The 26,085-nt window shown below is 50.7% G+C and overlaps 1 protein-coding gene across 3 annotated transcripts; it reads right to left on the reverse strand.

Annotated features, from left to right (window-relative positions):
• Positions 1–575: 575 nt before the first annotated feature.
• On the reverse strand, positions 576–25,261 carry SHC1 (SHC adaptor protein 1). Of its 3 annotated transcripts, XM_087705107.1 has the most exons (14): positions 25,137–25,261; positions 20,025–20,075; positions 13,356–13,517; positions 12,890–12,960; positions 11,245–11,308; positions 10,086–10,205; positions 8,893–8,946; positions 7,756–7,807; positions 7,034–7,160; positions 4,566–4,740; positions 4,263–4,323; positions 3,965–4,105; positions 2,755–3,011; positions 576–1,881 (listed from the first exon to the last, which is right to left on the reverse strand). In XM_087705107.1, the coding sequence occupies exons 2-14, from the start codon at positions 20,034–20,036 to the stop codon at positions 1,753–1,755; spliced, it is 1,425 nt and encodes a 474-aa protein (XP_087561233.1). In that variant the 5' UTR covers positions 20,037–20,075; positions 25,137–25,261; the 3' UTR covers positions 576–1,752. The 3 variants fall into 3 exon arrangements, with proteins under 3 accessions (XP_087561233.1, XP_087561234.1, XP_087561232.1); XM_087705108.1 differs by lacking the exon at positions 20,025–20,075 and having other exon boundaries at positions 25,137–25,254; XM_087705106.1 differs by lacking the exons at positions 20,025–20,075; positions 25,137–25,261 and having other exon boundaries at positions 13,356–13,534.
• Between the last annotated feature and the right edge of the window lie 824 nt (positions 25,262–26,085).

Consider the following 26,085-nt stretch of genomic DNA (forward strand, 5'->3'; position numbering starts at 1 on the left):
TTCCTTTCTATTTTGTTTTCCTCCTCCCTTCTTTCTTCCCTTTTCTTTTCTTCCTTTTCTTTTTGTTTTCTTCCTTTTTTCCTTCTCTTCTTCCCTTTCTTTTTCTTCCTTCTTTCCTTCCTTCCTTTTTTCTTCCTTCCTTCCTTCCTTTCCTTTTTCCTCCTCCCTTTTTTCCTTTCTTCCCTTTTCTTCCTTTTTTTGTTTTCTTCCACTTTTTCTTCCTTTCTTCCCTCCTTTTTCTTTTTCTCTGTATATTTCTATTTATTTCTTCCTTTCCTCCCACCATTCTTCCTTTTTTACTTCTTTCTCATTCCCTTCCTTTCTTTATCTTTCTTCTTCATTTTCTCCTTTGCTTTTCCCTTCCTTCTACCTCTCATTTCTCCTTTCTTCCTTGTATCCACCTCCCTTCATTTATTCCTTCCCTCCTTTTCCTTTTCCTTCCGTCTCTCTTTCTGTTCCTTCTTTCAATCTTTTTCTCCTCTTTCCTATCTCTTCCCTCTTCCTTTTCTTTCTTCCCTTCCTTCTCTTTCTCCCTCCCCAAAGAGAGAGAAAAAAAGGCACCCAGGAGCCACACGCTAAAGAAATACCAACCTTTAATAATAACTATTTGATTTCCTTTGGTATAATCAGGAGAAAATCAAACCGATACAAAGTGTGTATAAAGGACGTGGAGAGGAGGGGCTGAGGTGGGCTTGGGGGCGAGAGGGCAGGTGTCCCACAGAGTAGCGGGGACAGGCACAGTGATAAGAGAGTAAAGCTACACATTGGCCTCAGATTATAGCAACATACATGCAACACCAACTTATCAAACTTATGTACAGAAACTGGGAAGGAAACCAGCTTCAGTGCTGGAAGACAAACCCATTTTCCCCCCCTTTTCATCCTTTTTGTGGGGGAACCTCCCTTCAGTTTTGGGGCTGTCTTCTTGGAAACTATCCCAAAATTCAGGGAAAACGTTCCTTAACCCTGAGAGGGGTGCTTTTGCGGGTGGGGGAAAAAAAGAAGGGGATAAATTATGGGGCAGCTGTGACGGATCAGAAGGAGGCGAATGAGAAACGACTTTCTCCATCCTACAACCTTTTCCCCAAACCCCAGGCAGCTCTGTGAGACCTTCCAGAGGAATCTTGCATAAAATCTGACCTGAAAAAGGTTCAAGGCACACACAGAACATATATAAAAATGCGTGAGCTGGGTCGGTGGGCAGCGAAGAGAGAGGATTCTGCCTTCCAGACCCAAACAAGTTGCCCTTTTCTTTCCCTTTTTTTTTGTGCTTTTAAGCAATAATCTCCCCGGAAAGAAAATCCTTCGCGGGGACTTTGGCATCAGTCGCACCTGGCAGAAGACACAACGAGGCACTGCGTGTGTGTGGCACACGCAAGATCTCCCCCCCCATCAATACCGTTAACAGTTAGCAGAGGAGACAAAAGTTGTCCAAGGCAAGAAGGATTTCCTCTAGAACCGTCAACAAAACCGAAGCGAGACCGTTCTCACCGAGGACTAGAAACGTGGCGAGACGGCGCTTGGCTCCAACCAGGAAAAGCTGGCAAGACGTAGAGAGAGGTGGTCTGGGAGGGCACGATGGGTTTTGGTGCTCATCCGAGTCCCCTTCGACCCCAGAAAAAAATGCTTTGGCAGAGGCGACAGCCGATTCGAGCAGCTGTCGGACGAGTCCATCGGGGAGAAAAAAGAGACGCGGAGGAATCTCCCGCTGGAAGGGCGTCGTTTGTAGTGATGCCACTCCGGTTGTCGTGCTCATGCTCTCCGCTCGACGGGCTGCTGTAGGCACAGCTCGCTGCCGGCCGAGATGATGGGCAACCGATTGTCCATATGGTGGCTGATTAGGTGGCTCACGCTTTCGAAGCGGTGATCCTTCGTCCGAACCTGGGATGGGAACAAATCAGATCACCCTTGAATTGCTTCTGCAATCGAGCCCCAAGTTTCTGCCGCTAAGCGAGACAACCGCTGGCTAAAGGGAATCAGTCACGCGACCCCCTGGAAACTCGACTGTCATAAACATGAGTCAGTTGCCCGGAGTCTGAATTTTGATCACATGACCCTGGGAAGGCTGTGACGGTTGTTAAGTGTGAAAAGCAGTCTCCAGCGCTGTTGTCACTTCGAATGGTCACTAAACGTTCAGACCGAGGCTTCCCAAGAGCAGGAAGCCAACGCCTTGTCCTGGCAAAACCCCCTTTTATTAATTGACGGTGAATTCTGCTCATTCCCATCCAGCAAAGTCTTTCAAGGGAGGATTTATAGTCACAGACCTTATCTGGCTTGGAGAGCTGCCAGGCTGATCTCTGCAAAACTTGGCTAGGAGGCTCGGAAAGTCACGAACCAATTAAGCGAACTAATGGTCTCCTGCAAACTCCACTTCCCTGTCGCTCCTCTTTTATTGCCTCTGGGAGGGGCCATTCACCGTCCACCTGTGGCCTTCCTCCCAAGTCGACCCCTGTTCTTTAGCTCTTCCCTTCCTCTGGCAACTCTGTGTATGTGCACACTGGGAACAGGCTCCAGCTGTTCTTCTGCCTCACTGATGTCTGACTCCGAAGGCAGCTGATAACTGTCGGACGGCCTTGGCCCCCTCTCTGCCTCCGACACAGAGCCCTCCTCCGAGCCTTCCCCAGACTCCAGGACTGGCCCAGGTTCCTCCCCAACCCTCCTTACTCTCCAAATCGGCTCCCGCTGGCAGGCAACAACACATCCTTCCCCCCAAAAACAGTATAATATCGCCCCCCCAACCCGAGCCACACCTACCACTCCCTCCGGATCGACGAGAAGAAGGTGTTTGGGTTGCCCGCCCTGAAGTCCGGTCAGCACATACTGTCCCGGTGTGGTGGTGCTTTCTCGCACCAGGAAATCTCCATTGGCTTGCAAGAGCTTCTCCGATTCTTTGCGGCTCATCTGTCCGTGATACCAGGCTTCCCGCCGGAGCTGCTCCTCCATGGTAGCTGGTGGGTGGGAGGGAGGAGTAGGGGGTGGCGGGCCCCCCCGCAAGGCATCCTCAAAAGGCTCTGGGGACGAAATCCGCCATTAGGAGTCATCTATTATAGGTTGTTCTCAACTTACGACCAAAACAGAGGGAGGTTTCTCTCCCCTCTCCCCTTCCTTCCTTCCTTCCTTCCTTCCTTCCTTCCTTCCTTCCTTCCTTCCTTCCTTCCTTCCTTTCCTTTCCTTTTCCCTCCTCCCTTTTTTCCTTTCTTCCCTTTTCTTCCTTTTTTTGTTTTCTTCCACTCTTTCTTCCTTTCTTCCCTCCTTTTTTCCCCTCTGTATATTTCTATTTATTTCTTCCTTTCTCTTCTCCCACCGTATGAGCTTTCCTGCCAACATTGTTAAGGGGAAACCACCGCCGTTAAGTTAGCGACGTGGTTATTAAGCGAATCTGGTTCTTGGCTCGTTAGAAAAGTGGTTCGCGGGATATTGCAACCGTCATAACTGCGAGTCAGTTGCCTGAATGTCAACCGCGTGAGCATGGGGATGCTGCAAAAGTTGTTAAGTGTGGGAAATGGTCCTAAATAGCAGAGTTGGAGGGGACCTCATAAGGTCATCTAGTCCAACACCCCTTCCCCCCCCCCTCCGGCCAAGCAGGAGACCCTAACACCATTTCTGACAGAGGGCTGTCCAGTCTCTTCTTGAAAGCTTTGGCCCAGATTTAACAGATGAACAGAGTCCCATTGAATATAGAATAACAAGAGTTGGAAGGGACCTCTGAGGTCATCTAGCCCAACCCCCGAAACTTCCAAAGGCAACTTCCGTTCCGTGGGTCGATTGTTCTCCCTGTCAGAAAATTCCTCCTTATTTCTAGGTTGAATCTCTCCTTGGTCAGTTTCCACTTTCCATTCTTCCTTCTCTGGCCTTGGGAAATAGTGCTATTACAACTTCGGTCATTAAATGAACGGACGGAAGTCGAGGAATACCTGTTACAGGAACTTCCCAGGCCCTTCCCACGCCCTCTTGCGCTACTCACTCATGTCAAAGAGATCTCTCTGGACGCTCCCGTTGGAGGTCGCGTTCTGGCTGCCCGGCTGCAATTTTTCCAAATTTTGCACATTCACGTAGGATGGGTCCACCACGAATTCGGTGCGGCCAGGAGGGCCCCGATCCCTGCCTGGAAGGGGGGGTGGGAGGAAACAAGATGGGATAAGAAACCCCCTCCCCACAATTACAAAGCGCCAGCTTGTGAAAACCGCCTCTGAAAACCTCCCAGAATCCCCCCAGGCGAGATTTAACTTAAAGGCACCCAAATTCATTGCTGTGTCACCTACCTTGTGTGACTGAATGTGGCTTCTTGGACTCGTAGTCCCCAGCAACCATCTGTCCGACGGGCTATGGGAAGGAAGGAGGTTTAATTGAAGGTTCAAATGAATATTTTAAGTCCCGTTTTCCCGCAGCTTAATATTCCTGCAATCATCGTCTTTTAACGATGAGCAACTGAATGGAGCTGAATGTTTCCTGGCCAGATGCCTTTCTTGTTGCCAATGAGGAGTTTTGTTCAGCAGATATATATATACTGTATATATGCATATATACGTCTGCATCGTGCATAATTGTCAGTGAGGGGAACTTACCAAGGTGGCCCCCAAATTGTTGGGGGTCTGAGCCGCTGCAGCCCCTTCCCGCAAACGCAGGTCAACGACCCCTCCTATAGGAGGTTCCTTTCCCGGAAAATCGTTGTAATATTGGTGGTCCGGAGGCGGCGGCTCTTCCTCTTCGTCCCAAGCGGAGCCGTCGAACCCGGCCATCCTAGTCAGGAGTGGTGAGAGAACGATATCAGGAACACAGATGGTGGCCCTTGTCTTACGACCAAAACAGAACCCCCAAAATTAACGTTAAGTGAAACACCTCAGTGAACTTTGCCCAGGACCTGTCTTACCACAATTATTAAGTGAATAATAACTTTATTCCTCAACTTACAACAACGGAGCCCAAAATTTAGTCCTTGACTTATGACCCCAATGGAAGTCCTCAACTTACGAACACAACGGAACCCAAAACATATGTTGCTAAATGAGACAGTTAAGTGAATTTTGCCCGAGACCTGTCTTGCCAATTATTAAGTGAATATAGGTAATCCTCGACTTACGACAACATAACCCAAAACATATGTTACTAAGCGAGACGCCCAAGACCTGTCTTACCACAGTTATCAAGTCAATATAGGCAGTTCTCGACTTACGACCAGCATGGAACCCGAAATGTATGTGGCTAAGCGGGACACGTTGCGTGAATTTTGCCTCACATCCTTCCTTGCCGAAGTTGTTAAGTGAATCACCTCAGTTTTTAAGGTTGTTCAGCAAATCTGGCTCCCCCACCCCCCACCCTGTTGACTTGGGCTCATCCGACGGTCGTAAAAGGGGATGGCGCGACATCCCGGGGTCGTAAATACGAGTTGCCAAGCATCTGATTACGTGACCACGGGTCGTAATCCGACAGTTGTAAGTGTGGGGAAAAAAAACAGCCCTAAGTTCATTTTTTTCCAGTGCCGTTCACTGTTCCCTCTAAGGTGCGCGCGTGCGCGGCCGCGCACATGGAAAGAAATCCCCGCGCAGAAGTTTCTAACTCCCGCGCAGAGATTTTCTACCAAAGCAAACGTGGGGAAGTCCTTTGCAGGTGGCTAGAACTGGCGGCCTGCAAAGGACCTCCCCAGACTTGTTTTGATGAGCAGAGCATGGAGCGACTGACGGTAGTTTGTGCCGGCCGCAACCCCTCCTGTTCCTCGGGGCGGCGCTGATGCCTCTCTTGCGGGGCGGGGAGGTGGGAGGAGAGATAGCCAGGGTCCATGTTTGGGTCTTTCTCCCTGCCTCCAGCTCTGAAGATAAACAAACAGCTGCGGCTTCCCAGTTTCCACCCTTCCTTGCGCCTTTTATTACCCGAAAAAAACCTATTACAGTTTTACAAACCGCAATCTGTGGGCTGGAGGAGAATTTCCGCTTAGCTCGGAGGGGGCGGGATAGGGGTCGAAGGGGCAGGGCGAGGGTGAAGACTGGGCGCTATCATTGGCGGAGCGAAGGTACCATCCGTTGCAGGTGCAAATGTTCGTTTTGCCCGGCGCCGCTTTTGCTCCAGGAGCACCGCCTTCGTGTCCTTTGTCCTTTGGGACTGCGGGGGTGAGAAGCACCCCGGGAAAAGGGCGCGAGTCCCTCGTGAGTCTTGCTGGGGCCCTTGGCGGAAAGGGAGCGGGGTCCGAGCCTGTCGCTGCCCAAACACGCAGCGATCCCCTTCAGATCTTCCCCCAAAGCTCTATGGGGCGAAGATGGAAACGATCAGTAGCCTCGCAAGCAAAATTAGCGAGGAAGGCATCACGGTGGCTGCATTCACACAACCGGGGTAACCAGGACGTTTGAGCACTACCGTTGCCAGGTTGTGGGCAACTTCTCCCTAGGAGCCCTCCCTCCCTCCAGGGCCCCCGGAAGACAACAAGGGAAACAGCGCTCTTTTCTCTCTTCTTCATGACCCGAACCTGGTGGATCTTGTAACTTGACAGCTTTAACACTTGCGTGCTTCAATGCCAGAGTTTCTGAGCCAACATGACTGGAGGAGGAATTCTGGGAGTTGAAGTCCACAAGTCTTAAAGCTGTCAGGTTTGAAGACCCCTGGGGTTTTTTTCCCTAAAGGGTTAGGGGTGCAAGGGTCTTGTAACTTGACAGCTTTAAGACTTGCACGCTTCAATGCCAGAGTTCCTGAGCCAACATTTTGGTTGCTAAGCAGGACCGTTGTTAAGTGATACTGATATTATATAACACTTTTAATTAAGCGGGTACCTTGAATAAACATAACTTTGAGTTTCAAATAATACTGATTTCGTTGTTGTCTTAGGTGACATCTGTGAAAAAAATTCAGGTGCTCAGGCATGAAAATGTGCCGCTCAAACACTATGCTTTTCCGCTCACACTGAAAAAAAATTAGAGGGAACATTGGTGCCGTTGCGATTTCGGACGGACACTAAAACTGTGGTAAGTCGAGGAGCACCTTCACACACAAACCTCCCCCCCCTCTCCGCCCCGGGCAGCGGGTTCAAATCCTGCTTGTGCCCTACCTGTCGTGGGGCGTGACGAGTTTAGGAGGATTCTTAAGGTATTGCTTGAAGCGCAATTCGAATGCTTGTCCGATGGTACTGATGACATCTTGAGACAAACCTTCGGGGCACTCCAGGATGTGGCAAGCTGCAAAGAGACCCCCAAAGAAAAAGGGGGGGTGGTGGCCTTGATTGATCGATTATTGATTATTGATCATTATTATTACGGATTCTTTGAACATCAGGTGCCTACGGAGGGGGGGGAAATAACCCCGTCACATCCTACAGGCAATCCTCGGCTTTACGACAATGGAGCCTGAAAATTGTTCAAGTAAACTTTGCCCTGTTTTACGACCTTCCTTGCGATCCGTCGTTAAGCGAATCGCTGCAGGTGTTCCGATAGAAACACGGTTGTTAAAAGAGAAATCCGGATTTCCCCCATTGACGTTGCTTGCCGGAAGGTCGCAAAAGGAGAAACACCACAACCGGCATAAACGTGAGCCCGTTCCCAATTCGGATCCCGTTGTCCGCGGGAGAGGTGACAACGGTCGCTAAGTGTGAACAGCGGCCCTGGGTTCCTTTTATTCGGCGCCGTTGTCATTTCGAGCGGTCGCTACGTGAACCGGTAAGGCCATCGTGTTTCCAAGCCGAATTGATTAACGATTAAACAGGCTGCAGGAAAAGAAGCCAGGATCAAGCCAGGATTGGAAGATCCAAGCCAAGATGCCGGGAAAAAAACCTACCTCGGTGATTGACGGGGTCTTTGGCAACGTAAGCGACGTATTCCGCCGTATCCTAGGGCGAAAAAAATGCAAAATAAGTTGAATTTAGGGAAAGGATTAAAAAAAATTGCACACAGTTGTACAAAAAATAATACCCAGATTACTATCGCTGTGAAAATCAACAACAGGGAGTCCTTGGGTTTATGACCATTCATTTAGCGACCGTTCGTGGCTACAACAGCCCTGAAAAATGTGACTAACGACCGTGATTCACCCTTATGACCGTTGCCGTAGCCCCGTGATCAAAATTCAGACATTCAAACTAACTTGGATTTATGTCCTGGGAGTGTGTGTGTGTCACATGACCCACTTTAACGACTGTCTGACGAGCCAGATTCACTTAACAACCGTGTGACCCATTTAACAACTGCCCTGATTTCCTTAACAACTTAAGAGAGGTCGCAAAACAGGGCAAAAGTCACTTTCACGACGCTCTCCGCTTAGCACGAGAAATTTTAGGTTTCCATTCCGGTCGTAAATCGAGGACTGCCTGCCGATGAAGAATAAACCCCAGATTAATCTGCAATTTGAAGGCCGAACTTCCGTTCCTTCATCCCCAATTAATCTTAATTAATACGGAAACGTTATTTGTTTTTGCACCTAATACAAAGAGGACGATCAGGGTGGTGTAGTAGCCTCACAACCAGGAGGCTGGAGCAGGAGTTCGATCCTCGGTAGAGGCAGATTCTTTCCTCTCTGGGCAGAATGAGAATATATCTGCCGAACAAAAAACTCCCCTCTGGCGACAGGGAAGGCAACTGGCCATGAAACATTTTTCTAGCTTCATTCAGTTGCCCGGATTCCACCCCACAAGGATTATGGCGTCGTTAAAAGAGGATGACAAAGGGGATGACCAGAAATACACCGGGGCCTTGACAGAGAGGACGGAGGGAGGGAAAAACAAGCTGGCAGGAGATCAATTTTAATCCACCGGGATCCTCACACCAGGGGAAACACCGGTGGAATCCTTTGACCTGAGGGAGCGCCCAAAATCCTTCGTTATTTTATGCTCGCTTCAAATAACGGCGGGATCAAGTGTAGGATTTGGGGGGTGGGGGATAAGACTTTGGGGGGTGGGGGAAATATCACGATACTCACCGGATCCCCTCCAGAAGCGAATGAGATCGATTGCATATGGTGATTGGCGATGATCTATAAATCGAAAGGAGATAAAATTGAGAACGGATGTCGACTAGTTTGAATCAGAAGAAAGAAAACACAAGACAGACAGTCCTCGGTTTATAACCATTCGCTTAATGATCATTCAAAGTTGCGATGGCCCTGAAAAAAAGGGGCTCTGGAACGTTTTCCCCACACTTACGACCATTGTAGCCCCCCCCCGCGATCACCGGATCCAAATCCAGACGCTCGGGCACTGACTTGTATTTTATGACGGCAGCAGCGTCCCCGGGGTTCTGCTTTTGCGACCTTCTGATGAGCAAGAGCAAGGGGGAAGCCGGATTGGCTTAGCGACCATGGGACTCACTTAACGACCGCAGTGATTCACTTAAGGACTGTGGCAGGAAATCTGGGGCCCGATTGCGATTGGAAGTCAAGGACCAACCGAACACTTAACCACTGTCTTGCTTAGCGACAGAAATTTCTGAGGTCCCTTGAAACTCTAGTTGTCATGCATTCTGGGCAAGGGGTTGGACTAGATGACCTCCGAGGTCCCTTCCAGCTCGGTTATCCTGCATTCTATGCAGAGGGCTGGACTAGATGACCTCCAAGGTCCCTTCCAACTCGGTTATCTGCATTCTGGGCGGAGGGCTGGACTAGATGACCTCCAAGGTCCCTTCCAACTCGGTTATCCTGCATTCTGGGCGGAGGCTGGACTAGATGGCCTCCAAGGTCCCTTCCAGCTCTGTTATCCTGCATTCTGGGCGGACTAGATGGCCTCCGAGGTCCCTTCCAACTCTGTTAATCTGTTAATTTATCTTTTATTATTCTTCATCATCTCTTGTGCCAAACGCCAGTGGACTTCAAGAGAGAGAGAAAAAAACAACAACGAAGGAACTCCCAATGGGGTTGGACTAGATGACCTCCAAGGTACCTTCCAACTCTGTTAATCGATCTTTTTATCATTCTTGATTATTATCCTCTCTTGTGCAAAACCCCACTGGATTTCGAGAGGGGAAAAAAAACCTTGGCTTGAAGACCTAAACGATTCGGAGCCTGGAGAGGAGGTTCTTCCCTCTGCGTCGCGCGACGCATGTCGCAAAACAAGACCTTGGTTAAACGAAGCCCACTGGAGGAGGCGGACGGACAAAAGGCGGAAGAGGGAACCTCACCTGTTTACAGTCGGACGCCATGAGGTTCAGGCTGCTGGTTGAGATGGTCAACGTGATGGGCATAGCGGCAAACTTTAGGTTCGTCTTGCCCAAGATGGAGTTCAGTGCCCGGCCACCAGGCTGCCGAAGAGAGAGAGAAAAGAAAACCAGAATTCAGGCAAGTCCTCGACTTACGACCGTGACGGAGCAACCCCAATTGAGGCTGCTAAGTGGGATGTTCCTGAAACAAATTATGAACAATAAACTCGGAAGCTGGCATGTTTCGGTTGTGTGTGTGTGTGTCCTCGTCTTACAACTGCAATGCGGATCCCAAATTTAGGTCGGTAAGCGGGACATTTGTGAATAAATTATGAATAAATTCAGGCCCGGCTTGTTACAGGGGGGGGGGGGTCCTCGACGTATGACCACTTTCGCTGATGCTAAGAAATCCCAAGGAAGAAGAAACTGCCAATAACACACAATTGGGGGGGGGGGAGAGAATGAGCCCCCTCCCCATTTTTCCAACAGCATCCATTAGTGAGAATTGCGCTAGTCTATCGATCGGCTCTGCGGGACTCCAAAAATGTTGATTGACGCCTCTGATTGATTTCTCAGCCAGGGGTTCGCAGTTATAGATCTCCTATTTAACCGCATCCATCCATTTCCTTCCTGGTGGCTCGGGGGGGGGGGGAGGGGGGGCGGGGGGCTTCTCCACTCCCACCCACCCCAATGTTTCCGAGGGATGAAGGAGGGGCCGCTTCCTGCTTTTGGAGTTTGAGAAAGGAGGAGGATGGGGCGTTAAAGGAGGCAAGACCCCCTGCCCATAATACAGAATAAGAGAGGTGGAAGGGGCCTCTGAGGCCTTCTAGTCTGACCCCGCTCGGAATATAGGATAATGGAGTTTGAAGAGACCTTTGAGGCCTTCTAGTCTGACCCCCTGCTCAGAATATAGAATAACAGAGTTTGAAGGGACCTTTGAGGCCTTCTAGTCTGACCCCCTGCCCGGAATATAGGATAACAGAGTTGGAAGGGACCTTGGAGGCCTTCTAGTCTGACCCCCTGCTCGGAACATAGGATAACGGAGTTGGAAGGGGCCTTGGAGGTCTTCTAGTCCAGCCCCCTGCCCAAGCAGGAAACCCCATCCCTTTCCAGAGGAATGGCTTCCCGCATCTCGCCTTACCTTCCTCCTGCGCACGGCTCCCTTGTTGCTGGGCACAGCGTCACAAACCAGGCCGATCGCCTCCCTGCAGGGGAGGAAGAGGAAGGATGGGAGGCATTAGAGCATGTCAAAACACACGAAACACGCAGCAAAAGCAGAGCAATTCCCGTAGCCTTTCTGCTTGGGGTGTGTGTGTGTGTCAATTGCGTGTGGGGGTCCCCCTGGGGTCTCAGCAAGCCCAGAGACACATAAACCTCTAGAACCACACGGACTTCAACTCCCAGAATCCAACTCTCCCCCCACCCACCCCAGGGAATTCTGGGAGATGAAGTCCACTCTTCTTCAAGGCCGAGAAATGCAGCTGGGGGGGGGGGGGGACCATAAAGTCCTGAGCTTTGGCGTGAATCGGGTGAGAAACCCACTTTTTTGAGGAGGGGGAACCCACGTATCCCCCTCCCACCCCTGGAGAGAGAGAGAGAAGGAAGCGGGGAGGGGAAATCGAGAGAGCGAGACCCCCTTAAATATTTGATGATGCTGGATCAATGCTTCCTGTCATTAGTAAATTAATCGGGATGGGGGGGGGGGAGACGTAGCTCCATGCAGCTTCTCCAGCCCCCTCCAGCTGCTTCCTGTCCATTAATGGACTGGACTGCAGAGGGGGGGAAACAGAGATAGATGGACGGACGGACGGACGGACAGACAGACAGACAGACAGAAGATAGATAGATAGAAGATAGATAGATAGATGATAGATAGATTAGATAAGAGATAGATTAGATAGATGATAGATAGATGATAGATAGATAGATAGATAGATAGATAGATAGATAGATAGATAGATGGATGGATGGATGGATGGATGGATGGATGGATGGATGGATGGATGGGATAGGATAGGATAGATGGATAGATAGATAGATAAGATTAGATAGATGATAGATAGATGATAGATAGATAGATAGATAGATAGATAGATAGATAGATAGATAGATAAGATAGTGGTAGATATAGATAAATATAGATAAATACATAGATAGATAGATAAATAGATAGGATAGTGATAAATAGAGATTGATAGATAAGATATAGTGATAGATATAGATATAAATACATATAGATAGATAGATAGATAGATAGATAGATAGATAGATAGATAGGGAGGGAGGGAGGGAGGGAGGGAGGGAGGGAGGGAGGGAGGGAGGGATGGCTGGCTGGCTGGCTGGCTGGCTGGCTGGCTGGCTGGCTGGCTGGATGGATGGATGGATGGATGGGATAGGATAGGATAGGATAGGATAGGATAGGATATGATAGGATAGATGGATAGGATAGATAAATAGACAGACAGACAGGACAGGACAGGACAGGACAGGACAGGACAGGACAGGACAAGACAAGACAAGACAAGACAAGACAAGACAAGACAAGACAAGACAAGACAAGACAAGACAAGACAAGACAAGACAAGACAAGACAAGACAAGACAGATAGATAGATAGATAGATAGATAGATAGATAATTTGCATATAAATTGGAGCAGAAATGAATTCAGAAACTACATGCAGGAACTGAATGGCAGAAATCGTTATCATGTCCCAAAGCATTGGGGGGAGGGGGCTCTTTCTCCCCCCCTCCCCACTCCCACCTTCAGTATTGCTAGCCTGCTCACCTGGTAACTTGAGTCCTCGTGCTGAAATCGAGGGCCCGCATGGACTGCAGCACTTCCACACAACCCATGTACTGCGGGGCGAGAAGGAGAGCAGGGATAAGAAACGCGAAGGAAATCGTGCGTGCCCCGCCCTTTTATTCGATTTCTAATCATTTATATTCCGAGTTTTATTCATTTAACCACCCTGTTACTAATTGAACAACCGCAGGGATTCCCTTTAAAAAAAAAAAAGCAACTGCGGTGAAAAAGGTCGTAAAACGGGAGCAAAAACTCCCTTAACAAATGTCTCGCTTAGCAACGGGCTCAGTTGCAGTCGTTAAAGCGAGAACGACCTGACGGGAAAACACCAACCTTCCTGAACAAGGTTGCAAGTACTCCCCGCCCCTTCCCCGCTCCCTTGTCCCATCCTGTCCCGTCCCCCCCCCAAGTGTGCAAGCCTCACACAACCACCAGCCTCCTCACTCACCCGGACCAGGTAGGAGACTCCGGAACCCATCACCTTGTCGTCCCGGTGCAGCCAACCCCGGCTGGGCTTGTTGACAAAACTCCCGTGCCGCGTCCACTCCTCGCCACCCAGCTGACCGCCTTCGACCCGCATTTTCTTCCCGCAACTCAATTTGTTCATATCCTGGGAATAGAGACCGACAACCCCCGTTGAGTCCGGCAAGGCCGCGGCGCACGGAGAGTCTTCGGGGACTCCCGGCTCACGGGAAAAGACCGGAGGTTCAGCAAAAAGGCGGGATTGGAGAGTTTCAGGTTAGCCATTTTGGGGAAGAAGGAACACAGCGTGGTGGGGCTGCTCTCCGATTCGGGGTGATCCCCCGCAGGCAGCATGGGGCTGAGGGAGGACGAAGACCCCGAGCCGGTCGAGCCGGTCAGCGACGGGGCAACCCCGAGGGAGGAGGAAGGGTCAGGAGACGGGCCCTCCTCGGCCACGGGGCTCCCTTCGTCCAGCGATTCATCCTGCAAGTGGGTGTATTTGCTTTTTGGGAGAAGATCCATTTTGAGGGGGCTACAAAGCAGCGAAGGGGAGAGAGCGAGAGAGAGGCGACCGCGATGGGGATGGTCAGGATCCCCCCAAAGTCCGACTTGATCCCGACGAGGCGTCTCGGTAAGTCCCTGCTGGCATGCCGGAAACAGGGGGGGCCTCCGCCGACTCCTGCTTGGCCCCCCTTTGCTGCCAAATCACAACACCCCCCTCCAAATCAGGCAAGCCGTCCTGTTGACTCAACAGGAATCGTCCCGCCAGGTGACCGGTGACCCCGCACGGCCCCAGAGAAGGCCGAGTTTTTTGGTCTGTTGCTGATGTAACGGCGCCCTCCGTGGGGCTGTTTGAGAAGTTCCTGGCCCGTTTCCTCCGGCTGCAGCAGCGCCTGGTGAACTTCCGCCTGCCTCGGCTGCTCCCAGGCAAAAAAACGAGGGCCAGGTTTGTGCTCCGTTGCTGATGCTACAGCCTCCCCATCCCACCCCAGAGGGCTGTTTTAGAAGTTCCTGGCCCTTCCCCTCCAGCTGCAGCTCCACCTGTTGAACCTCCGCCTGTGTGCAGCCGCCGAGAGGAAGAAGTTTCTAGTCCGTCGCCGATGATACAGCCCCAAAGGGCTGTTTTAAGACATGCCCGGCCCTTCCCCTCCGGATGCACCGCCGCCTGTTGAACTCCTGCCTGCCTTAGCGCAGCCTCCGAGACGAAGAGGGTGAGGCCTTGGCCGTGTCGCTGGCGTTTCCCCCCCACTAGGGGGCTGTTTTTAGAAGTTCCCCGGAGGCTCTTCCCTCTCCAAGCTCCGGCACCACCTGTAGAACTTCGGCCCGTCTCGGCTGCCGCCTGTTGAACTTCGGCCCGCCTCGGCTATCCTTCCAACACCGGGGGAGTCCTCATCCTCTTCGTTCTGTGCAAAAGCTCCGTCTTTACGACCTCTGGATGGCAGGCACCGGGTTGGTTATCTGTGCCAAGGCGTGTAAGGGGTGGGGGGCATCAAACAGCCATTTCTCCAGCCGACGCAAAATGGGGGGGGGCTTGGCCGCAGCGGGAAGCCCTCTAAAAGCCGGGCAAGCCAGCTGCCATCCACAGACGGCGACAATTTGAGGATGGTCGTGCCCAGCTGCTTGGGGAGGGGCGACTCGGCCCTTTAAAAGCCCAGGAAGGATGGGGTGTCCGTTTAGGGGGGGTTGAGACGTCTGGAGCCCCCTTTGGATAAGTGGGGGGGGGATGAGAGGGGGGGAGAATCCCTTCTCTTGCAATTCCTGATCCAGCTTTGCTCGGAGAGGAAAAAATCCCTCTCCAGCCAGGAAAGGCGGGGAAGGAGAAAGGGAAGGGCAGAGGCAAGAGGCCAAGCCCCCCCCCTCTCCCTCCCCCCCCCACCTTCCAGGCCTGGTCACTGGCTGCTTCGGAGGGGAAGGGCAGGCTGCTGACTCACACCAGCTGAGGAAGAGGGGGGGGAGGGATGGACGGACGCAGCGGGAGGTAGGAGGAGGAGGAGGAGGGGGGATGCGCCAGGAAGGAGGGGGTGGGTGGGTGGGAGAGGCCGCTTGGTTTGCCCAAGGCGGTTGTGGGGGGGGGGGACAGGGCATGGGTCAGGGTGACAGTTGGGGTGGGGTGGGGAAGGGGGGGGAACAGAGCGACAATGTAGGGCTGGCCCAAAAGGGGTTTTGCACGAGGGGGAGCGTGACTGAGGACAGAGTCACGGAATGCTTTGGCCATCCAGAAATCCGTTAAGTCGGGACAATCTTTATCCACTTCTGGGTCTCGATTCCCTTGCAAATCAAGGGAGGCGCGCAACGGCCTTGCGAGGTAGGACAGGCACAGTTGCTCTCCGGGAAGAGAGAAGGCTGTGGGAGGGAGGGAGGGAGGGAGGGAGGGAGGGAGGAAGGAAGGAAGGAAGGAAGAAAGAGGAAGGAATAACAGAGTTGGAAGGGAATTTGGGGCTCTTCTAGTCCAATCCCCTGCTCAAGAAGGAAGGAAGGAAGGAGATAGAGAGGGAAGGAGAAAAACAGATAAAAAGAGAGAGAAAAGAGAGAAAGGAAGGAAAGGAGGGATGAAGAAAAGAAGGAGATAGAGAGGGAAGGAGAAAAACAAATAAAGAGAGAAAGAAAAGAGAGAAGAGAAGACGAAGAAAAGAAGGAAGGAGATAGAGAGGGAAGGAGAAAAACAAATAAAGAGAGAAAGAAAAGAGAGAATGAAAGGAAGGATGAAGAAAAGAAGGAGGGAAGGAGATAGAGAGGGAAGGAGAAAAACAAATAAAGAGAGAAAGAAAAGAGAGAAGGGAAGGAAGGATGAAGAAAAGAAGGAAGAAGATAGAGAGGGAAGGAGAAAACAGATAAAAAAAGAGAAAGAAAAGAGAGGAAGGAAGGGAAGGAAGAAAGGACGAAGAAAAGAAGAAGGGAGGAGACAGGGAGGGGAGGAGAGAGAGAAACAGATAAAAAGAGAGAAAGGAAAGTGAGGAAGGAGAACATAAAGGAAAGAATGAAAGAAGGAAGAATGAAAGAAAGATAAAGAGAGAGGGGCGGAAAGAGGAAGAGAGAGAAAGAGGACAGATGGATGATATATAGACAGACAGACATAGGAAGGAATGAGCAAGGGGAGGGAGGGAGGAAAAGGAAGGGGGAAGCAAAAAGAAAGGAATGAAAGAAAAAAGAAAGAACCGAAAGAGGATAGATGATATATAAACAGACATAAGGAGGAGATGAAGGAGGGGAGGGAGGAAGGAAGGAAAGGAAGATCATAGTAGGGAAAAAGGAAGGAAGGAAGGAAGGAAGGAAGGAAGGAAGGAAGGAAGGAAGGAAGGAAGGAAAGGAAGATCATAGTAGGGAAAAAGGAAGGAAGGAATGAAGGAAGGAAAGGAAGATCATAGTAGGGAAAAAGGAAGGAAGGAAGGAAGGAAGGAAGGAAGGAAGGAAGGAAGGAAGGAAGGAAGGAAGGAAGGAAAGGGGAGCACCTGAATTTTGATCATAGGGATGCTGCCACCATCTTTAAGTGCCGTCGTAAGGCCGAACGGTTGTAAGTCCAGGACTACCGGTACAATATCTACCTTTGGGCAGCCCTTGCAAGGTTTTTGTGCTATTGTTGTCGTTGTTATTGCAAAGATCCATCGACGCAGCCGGCTAAGCTGCGGTTTCCTTAACAGTTTTGTTGGCTTAAACACAAAGTCTGTTTTTCGCATCAGCCGCGCAGGAAGAACGAAAAAAAAGAGACTGCAAACCACATTTGGGGTGGAGGAGGAGGAGGAGGAGGAGAAAGGGGGCACAAAGCTGGCAACGAAGCAAAAGACGGAGCTGAAATCCGGCTGCCCACCAAAACCGCCGTCCGACCAAGCCCCCAGCCCACCCTCGGAGGGGGCTGCAATGTGTGACTTCCCCCCCCGCCAAGGGCTGCAGGGCAGACAAACTTTGCAAGAAAGGGACCACCACACATTTTCCGAAGTTGGGATTGCAAATCCCCTCGAAACATCAGATCCTGCCCTCCTCCAAGACAATATTACACAAGAGACGCTGAATCCTTTCATTCAGGGGTTCTCCACCTTGAAAATTTTAAGAGGGGTGGGCTTCGACTCCCAGAATCCCCCCGTTTGCATGATTTAAGAGGGGTGGGCTTCAACTCCCAGAATCCCCCAGTTTGCATGCTTTAAGAGGGGTGGGCTTCGACTCCCAGAATCCCCCCGTTTGCATGATTTAAGAGGAGTGGGCTTCAATTCCCAGAATCCCCCAGTTTGCATGATTTAAGAGGGGTGGGCTTCGACTCCCAGAATCCCCCAGTTTGCATGATTTAAGAGGGGTGGGCTTCCACTCCCAGAATCCCCCAGTTTGCATGATTTAGGACGGGTGGGTTTCAATTCCCAGAATCCCCCAGTTTGCATGATTTAAGAGGGGTGGGCTTCCATTCCCAGAATCCCCCAGTTTGCATGATTTAAGAGGGATGGGCTTCAATTCCCAGAATCCCCCAGTTTGCATGATTTAAGAGCGGTGGGCTTCCATTCCCAGAATCCCCCAGTTTGCATGATTTAAGAGGGGTGGGCTTCCACTCCCAGAATCCCCCAGTTTGCATGATTTAAGAGGGATGGGCTTCGACTCCCAGAATCCCCCAGTTTGCATGATTTAAGAGGAGTGGGCTTCAATTCCCAGAATTCCCCAGCCAGCCTGCTTTAAGAGGGGTAGATTTCAAGATCCCGGCCTTGAACAGCGGGTGAGACTAGAAGACCTCCGAGGTCCCATCCAACTCTGTTATTCTGTTGTTGTTTTTCCCTTCTGAACCAACTAATTTTGGTGGGCAGCCAAGGCCATTTCCTGGACAGTCCATGTCCGGCCGTGGGTGGGCTGTGGCGAAGCCCCCTCCCCCCCTTGTTGGTTCCTTCCTCTGGGGAGGGGGGGGGTCAGCGGAAACACCCACCTGGACACAGCTGAAAGACGGGGAAAAAAATAACATGCAGAACAGAGGAAGGAGTGGGACGAGAGGGCCGTTTGGCTCCCAGCCTTACCACCGGATGCTCGGATGACCTCGCTCAAGGACCCGGGGAGGGGTTGGGAAGGGAGGGCAGGAAATCACCCGCCCCCCCCACAGGAGACCCCTACTCCATCTCTCCACTTCCTTGTAAAACTGGGGAAGGTCAGGGTGCAGTTACTACAAGCTCCTATGGCCAAAGGTTTTGAATTTTTCGTCCAGGGATCCGGCCTCAAATTGCAGCAACACCCCCCCCCCCTACGCCCAGAGAGGTCGGGACTATGTAGCCCCTCATTCCCAGCAGCGCCGGAGTCCAGCGCCATTGGAAGAGGGGTTGCGGGAAGAGGCTGCCTTGAAAGGAAGCGTGAATGCAAACTTTCTAGATGGGCTTTTTTTTAATATATATAACCCCAGTTTTCCAAGTTTTTAAAACATTTCTTCAGTGCAATGCCCTTTTATCGGGAAAATCCCCCAGCTGGACTGCTTCAATAGGGGTGGGCTTCAATTCCCAGAATCCCCCAGTTTGCATGCTTTAAGAGGGGTGGGTTTCAATTCCCAGAATCCCCCAGTCAGCCTGCTTTAAGAGGGGTGGGCTTCCACTCCCAGAATCCCCCAGTCAGCCTGCTTTAAGAGGGGTGGGCTTCCACTCCCAGAATCCCCCAGTCAGCCTGCTTTAAGAGGGGTGGTCTTCCACTCCCAGAATCCCCCAGTTTGCATGCTTTAAGAGGGGTGGTCTTCAACTCCCAGAATCCCCCAGTCAGCCTGCTTTAAGAGGGGTGGTCTTCCACTCCCAGAATCCCCCCTAACCGGCATGCTTGTCTCCAAAGGCCACTTTCGAGATCTATTTCACACATCTCTCTTCATTCTGTCTCTCGCGCCGTCTATTTCCACCACCCCAGTTTATTGGCTCTGGAACCCGCCAAATCTGTGGCTGCAGGGCGCTAGTCCTCATGAAACCCACCCATCCTTTCCCTGCCTCCGACCCCTCCTCGGTCACTTTCAACAGGGCAACAAGGTGCGATCAGGTCCCCCTGCCGAATAAGCACTTAAAAACAGCCGACAGATTCTCCCCGCAGGGAACAAAAAATATTTGCCGACGTTCCCAGCTAGCCGGTGTGATAATTATACGGTGACCGAGAGTTATATCTGGATGAATTCCTGGGCGGTTTTCTTTTTAACTTCTATTTCCTGCTTTACAAAGTGTCCCCCCCTTTTTTTTAACGGCCCACGCGGCTGGCTGTATCCCAAGCTTCCTGACTCGTACAAACCACAGCCGGTGAAAGTTTGAGCCCCCGTTACGGAAAAAAAAACCCGTGGAGGTTTATAGGGAAAAAATTGAGTCTTTCATCAAACTTCTTTCGTTAGGTTTCGTGTGCCTAAACCCTGGTTTGTTTCCAGGAAATAAACTACGATCAACTGCGTTCTTGGGGTGGCGGGAGAGGGGGGGGAAGGCCGGGATAGGAAGCCGAAACCATCACCCCCGTTTTAATGCCGTCACCGCTTTAGAGAGCGAAGCTCACCCAACTTTTAAGCCGCGGGGACTTCAACTCCCAGAATTCCTCCCCTTCCAGCGGTGTGCGTGGCGGAGGGGGATTCTGGGAGTTGGAAGTCCAGCAGCCATGTTGGAACCGGTCAGAGGAGGCGGAGGAAGAGCAGCTGAGCAGCCCAGCACCGTTTAAGCGGGGAGACGGAGGTGCCCACCCTTACCGTATACTCCATTCCGGACACCGGAGAGTTGTTTCGTCGCGGGAGCCAAACCTGCATTTTGGTGACAAAGAAGGAATTAAGGAGGGGGCTCCGAGGGGAGGGGGAAGGGGCTGGAGATTTTGAGGGGAGGGGGGAGGCAGGAAGACGATGCCTTCGTTCGTGCCTTTATCTCGTTTTGTTCTCAGACTTGGTGGGTTGAGGGGTGGGCTTCGACTCCCAGAATCTCAATCTCTCTTTTCTTTCTCCTTCCTTCCTTCTCAGAATTCCTTAGCTAGCATGTTTTAAGAGGGGTGGGCTTTGACTCCTAGAATCTCTCTCTATATCTCTTCTTCCTTCGTTCCCAGAATTCCTCAGCCCATCATCTTTAAGAGGGGTGGGCTTCGACTCTCTCTTCCCTCTCTCTCTTTCTTTTCTTTTCTTTCTCCTTCCTTCCTTCTCAGAATTCCTCAGCCAGCATGTTTTAAGAGGGGTGGGCTTTGACTCCCAGAATCTCAATCTCTCTTTCTTTTCTTTCTCCTTCCTTCCTTCTCAGAATTCCTTAGCTAGCATGTTTTAAGAGGGGTGGGCTTTGACTCCTAGAATCTCTCTCTATATCTCTCCTTCCTTCGTTCCCAAAATTCCTCAGCCATCATCTTTAAGAGGGGTGGGCTTCGACTCCCAGAATCTCTCTCTCTTTTTCTCTCTCTCTATTTCTTTCTTTTCTATCTCCTTCCTTCCTTCCCAGAATTCCTCAGCTAGCATGCTTTAAGAGGGGTGGGCTTCGACTCCCAGAATTTTTCTCTTTTTCCTTCCTTCCTTCCTTCCTTCCTTCCTTCCATCCATCCATTCCTCAGCCAGCATGCTTTAAGACTTCAATTCCCAGAATTTCTTTCTTTCTCTCCTTTTTCTTTCATTCTTTCTCCTTCCTTCCATAATTCCCCAACCAGCATGCTTTAAGAGGGGGGTGGGCTTCGACTCCCAGAATCAATCCGTCCTTCCTTCCTTCCCAGAATTTCTCTCTCTCTCTTCCTTCCTTTTACTTTCCTTCCTTCCATTCCTCAGCCAGCATGCTTCAAGTCTTCAACTCCAAGAATTTCTCTCTCTCTCTCTCTCCTTTTTCTTTCTCTCTCTCTCTCCTTCCTTCCTACAATTCCCCAGCCAGCAATGCTTTAAGGAGGAGGTGGGCTTCCTATCCTAGAATTCCCCGGCCAGGTCTTCCTTCCAAGGGAGACCGATTAGACACGGCGGGACTGTTCACTGCCAGAGAACCACGGAGAACCTCCATGTACCAAGTCAGTCTATCTCCGAAGCCCCGCTGAGCAAGGAAAGGCACTTCCAAGCCTCTGCGATTATGGGATGGGTGGGCTTGGAAATGAGGAAGGGGATGCTGGGGAATCTTTTATCAAACCAAGAGGGAATGGCAACTATTTTTGGGGAGGTGGGTGGGATTATCCTGATTTTCTATAATTATACATATATATGGGGGGGGGGATTCTTGTTAACCAGCCCAAGATGCTCACACTCCAACTTCATTTTCTCCCACAGATCCTGAACGAAAACCATCAGCGGCTCAAAAGAAGCGTCCAAATCCCACTTCTGTTGCAGAGATCAAGGACCCCCACACACTTCCCCAAAGGGAAGATTTCAACCCGAAGCCCAAACTCTTTCTGAAGAGCTTCCCAACGTGGGCACAGTCTATCTGACAGCTTCCCCGAAGGACGGACGGGCAGTTTTCCTCCCAAAAGAGGAGGAAAAAAAAGTTGCTTTTTCGTACACACTTCCCTTGTCCCTTTTTGGGTGGGCTTCGGAGCGGGAGAACGACAAAAGCCACAATTTGGGGGGATGGAGACCCAAAAGATGAGAACTCCCCCTCCCCAACCTTTTTAGCTCACTCCCCCTCCCCCCCAAAAAATTACCCGCTTGCAAAGGAGTAGAATTGCATTTCCTTCGCTTCGGATTCTCGCTTCGGCAGCCAAGGGAAACGTGGCACTTCCCCCCCCCCCTTTCCAGGACTGCAGGAATAAAAAAGGGGGGGCCCTCAGCCACAGGGAACCCCCCCTCAGCATTTTAAGGAATGGTGGTGGGGGTCTCCAACCTAAAAATACAAGGAAGGGGGATAGATGGAGCGACAAGCCAATTCCAAAGTGAAAAAGCCCAGCCCCGCAGAAATTCATGCCAACTACCCGGAGGAAAAAGGGGAAGGGGGGGGAGAAAAAGAGAGATTTATTTAACTTTTTAAGGCTTTAAAGCTCCTCTTTTTTCTTAAGGGGGGTGGGGGGAAAGGAAAGCAAAACTTAAAAAAGAAAAACTGACCTGCCAAAAAAGAGGATGATGTAGTTCCTTTTTTTTTTCCTCCTCCACTCCGGTTTTTTTAAAAAAGGGATGAAATTGGAGAAATGCAGAGCCCTCCTTCTTAAGGGGAGGGATGATCGCCCCGCCTGCCCCCAAAAGGGATGGGAGATGGGGAAGGCTCCCCGCTATCCGATTTGGGGGCTGCATTTGTCACTTTTTTTAAAAAAAAGAGGCAGCTGGAGAAGGAGGGGGGTGGATAGGACAGTGGGAGACAGGTTTTTTTCCCCTCTTCTTAAACAGAAAAGTTTAAACAGAATTTGGGTTGAGAAAAATCCCCCAGGACGTCCAAGGAAACGAATTAAGATCTCAGTGGCTTGTTAGATCCTAAAAAACTGGCCTCTATGTATCCGAATTTACAACCTTAAATGCTGGAGATGTGATTGTGCTGATGCTACATACTATCATATATCATTGGTTATAAAATGAATATGGATCGAAAGTATAAAACATACTATCATATATGGTGGACTTGTAAAAAGGTAAAAAGCATTTTGGATAAAAATATGGTGGATTATGCAAAATGTTCTTTAAAAAAAGGATAAAAGTTTACCCCTGAGTTATTCTTGTTAGGCATAATTACTGATTGTACAGTTATAGAAACTAACTTGATTTTGCATTTAATAACGGCAGCAAGACTGTTGGTGGCGCAATACTGGAAGAAGGAAGATTTGCCTACTATTCAAGAATGGACATTAAAAGTAACAAACGTAGCAGAGATGGCTAAAATATCAGCATATCTCGAGGATCGCTCAAACGAGAGATATAAACTGGGGTGGAGAAGATGGATTGACTATACTCAAAATAAATACGGGACTAAGAAATTCCAGATAGTTTATGACTGAAGAAACAAGGAATGATATAATCTGTTTAGAGTTAGCCTAGCAAAGAGGAGTTAAAGCACAAATGAAAGATGATACTAAGTTTATTTTAGAATATCTTTGTTAAAGATTTATACCCTGTATTGGTTCTGGGAAGTGGGGGGGGGGAGTTGGGGAGGGGGGAGGTTTGGGTGGGGAGGGGGAGGGAGGTAAACATTTGCAAAAGTTTGGGTTTTTTTGCAAAATTTTCAATTTTAAAAAAAGAGATCTCAGTTGCTTGGCAAAATTGGACACCGGTTCTTTAAGCGGGAGAAAATCCTCCATTGTTGGATAGGGGTGCAAAGTCTAAAAAAAATGATGGATTTTGGGGCCCAAGAAGGTTTGAAGTAATTTGACAGATGATGCAAAAAAGAAATGTGATTTTTGTGTCTTCTTTTTCCAAAAGAAAAAAAAGAGGAGAGGGTGGGGGAGAAAGGGACTTATGGATAGCAGGTCAATTGAATAAGGACATTAATCCTGGCTCCAAGCATCGGGGAGTATCGAGAACTGGCAGCAAACGCGTTTAATAAATAATCCTCCCCTTTCCGATTTTGCAATACCCAGCCTTGTCATCGAGAGAGATTAATCCTGCCCCCCCCCTCCAAACTTCGCAACCGAGAGAGAGACCGACACACCCAGCAGCGTTAAAACGTTAAAATCGCCGAGCATTTCTCCGCCGGGTCAACGGGTGTAACACTAACGGAGTGGGAAGGGATCTTGGAGGTCATCTAGTCCAGCCCCCTGCTCACCCAGACCTGTACTAGGGATTTGAACTGAAATACCCCCCACCTTTTCCCCAACACACTCCAGCTATGGAGGCTCACCCTCCCCCCAAAAAAGCCTCGGAGGGTTCCAGAGACCATCATCCACCCCCTAACACTCAGAAAACAAGCAGCTCAAGTTTTTAAGGTATCACGGGCGCTTTCTGCAAAACGTTTCGGACGCCTCCCCCCCACCCACTTGGGTGGATTTCCCACCCATCCCCGCCGACCCCAAAGCGGAGCTCGCTTCGTCCTTCTTTCCTCTTCCTTGTTGCCCCATTTCGGGGTCGAGGAGGGAGCCGCAGGGACGAGCCGAGAACAACGCTAGCCGGCTGCCCTGCAAGAAACTCCGGGGGAGAAAGGAGCCCCCGTAGAAAGAGCGAAGCGCTTGAAGCGGACGTCTCGGACGCAGTCTTCCCTCTGGTCCGGCGTGCTTTCCCTCCCTCTCCCGCTCGTTTCTCTCGAATACCATTTGTTTTCTGTTTTCGGAGAGGTCTTCCCTCTGGTCCGCAAGACACGGGGTTTCCCCCTCGCCTTTTTTTTCTCCTCTATCTCACATTCCTTTCTTCCCCGGCCCGTCGCGCAAGACAGGGAGGCGGGGGGGGGGGGAATAGTCTGGCCTCGTCAGTCTCTGAGTAAGAGGTTAGTAACCCGCTTCGATTACAAAACCTTTTTGAGAGACGGCTCGGGAATCCTCCCCGCGGCGCTTCCACGGAACTCGAGGGGGGGGGAAGAGAGGGTGCGGATTCCTCGCCGCCAAATCCACCCTTGATTTTCGGGGAAACAAGCCGCGCTTTCGACACCCGGGGACCGGCCCACTTTTGAGCCTCCGCTCCTTAAAATGCAAAAGGAGGAGCCCTGAGGAGGTAGAGCCTCCAGCCGCAGGGACAGTCTCCCTTTCTGCAAGGCGCCCCTCTCTTCTTTCGAGGGATCGCCACGCCCATCCCGCCAGGGAGCGGTTTGCAAACGACGCCGATAAAATGAACGTCGCTGGGGTGGGGGGCAAAGAAAGATCGCGCAGGCCTCCCTCGCAGGGCTGTTGTGCACCCCACCCGAGACGGCAGCGCTCGAGTAAACCCCCCCCCCCAAACTGGCCGACTATGCAGGGTTACGCGGTGCAATTTAAAAAAAAAGCAGGGGGAGAAGATGAAGCCCCTTCTTACCGGGATAGCCGCACCATTGGGGGGACAAAGGCGGCGGACTGCGGCTGCTCCGACGGCGCCTCACCGATCAAACTTCTGGACCTCTCTGCCCCTGCCTGTCTACTCCCCCCACTAATCATTTCCGGGTTCCGTCCCGCCTTGAAGGCAGGGTTTCTTAAGCCACCGCCCCCTTCCCTTTATCAGCCTTCCCTACGCTTCCTGTAGTGCCGCTCGTGCCTTGCGACTCGCTTACCCACTCCTCCCCCGTCAGCTGGGACCCATCTCAACCTAATTTACTTCCGCTGGGTTATTCTAAAGGTGGGATAGACAGAACACTACGCGAGAGGTTGGGGGGGGTGTAATTAAAGACTACTACACAACGTCAGTATTAAAAGATAGTCGTAGTCTTCACATCGGTCCGCAGGCGAGGCAGAAGTTCCCCTCAGGATTGACTTCGCCGCTTTTCTCCTCGGCTGGGCGCGCTTTTGCCTCAGCTTCTTTCTTCCAGCCTCCCGACGCTTCAACCTCTTCCTTCTTTGACTTGCGTCTCCTTCTAGCTCTTCGGCGGGCTGACTGAAGGCGTCCCGTCCCCCGCTGTCTCCTTTTATACTTTCCCTCCAAAGCACCTCTGAACGCGATTGGTTAAAGCACCAACGGTCTGAACTTTTCATTGGCTGCTGGCACGGCTATTTTATAGGTCCCCGCGGGGATTCAGAGACCAATCAGCATGTAGACGCACTTGGGGGGGAAAGCTCCTCATTGGTTGTAAACGAGACGGCTCTAAGACTTTACCTGAGACCCCCCGAACCTCTTTTTCAATTTGATTGACACAGTCCCTAATAAAACAAATGGTTAATTTTAAACCAAGGGAGAAAATTAAATTAAATTAAAACTTCATAAAATGTGAACATTAATGACTAACTCCTCTTTTCTCATCTCATTTACAATCAAAATGTAGCTCTGGCTTGAC

Source organism: Thamnophis sirtalis, unplaced genomic scaffold (genome assembly GCF_051295495.1).
Source record: "Thamnophis sirtalis isolate CommonGarterSnake01/CBP01778 unplaced genomic scaffold, rThaSir2_p1.2 scaffold_2, whole genome shotgun sequence".
In the NCBI taxonomy this organism is placed as follows: Eukaryota; Metazoa; Chordata; class Lepidosauria; order Squamata; family Natricidae; genus Thamnophis; species Thamnophis sirtalis.

Bases quoted from the DNA above. Each gene is read 5' to 3' on its own strand.
- SHC1 (XM_087705107.1), bottom strand. The intron at 12,961-13,355 runs GTGAGTGAGGAG...CTCGCCCCGCAG, and splicing joins GAGTCTCCTACCTGGTCCGG to TACATGGGTTGTGTGGAAGT. The intron at 7,161-7,755 runs GTAGGTTTTTTT...GTCTCTTTGCAG, and splicing joins AGACCCCGTCAATCACCGAG to CTTGCCACATCCTGGAGTGC.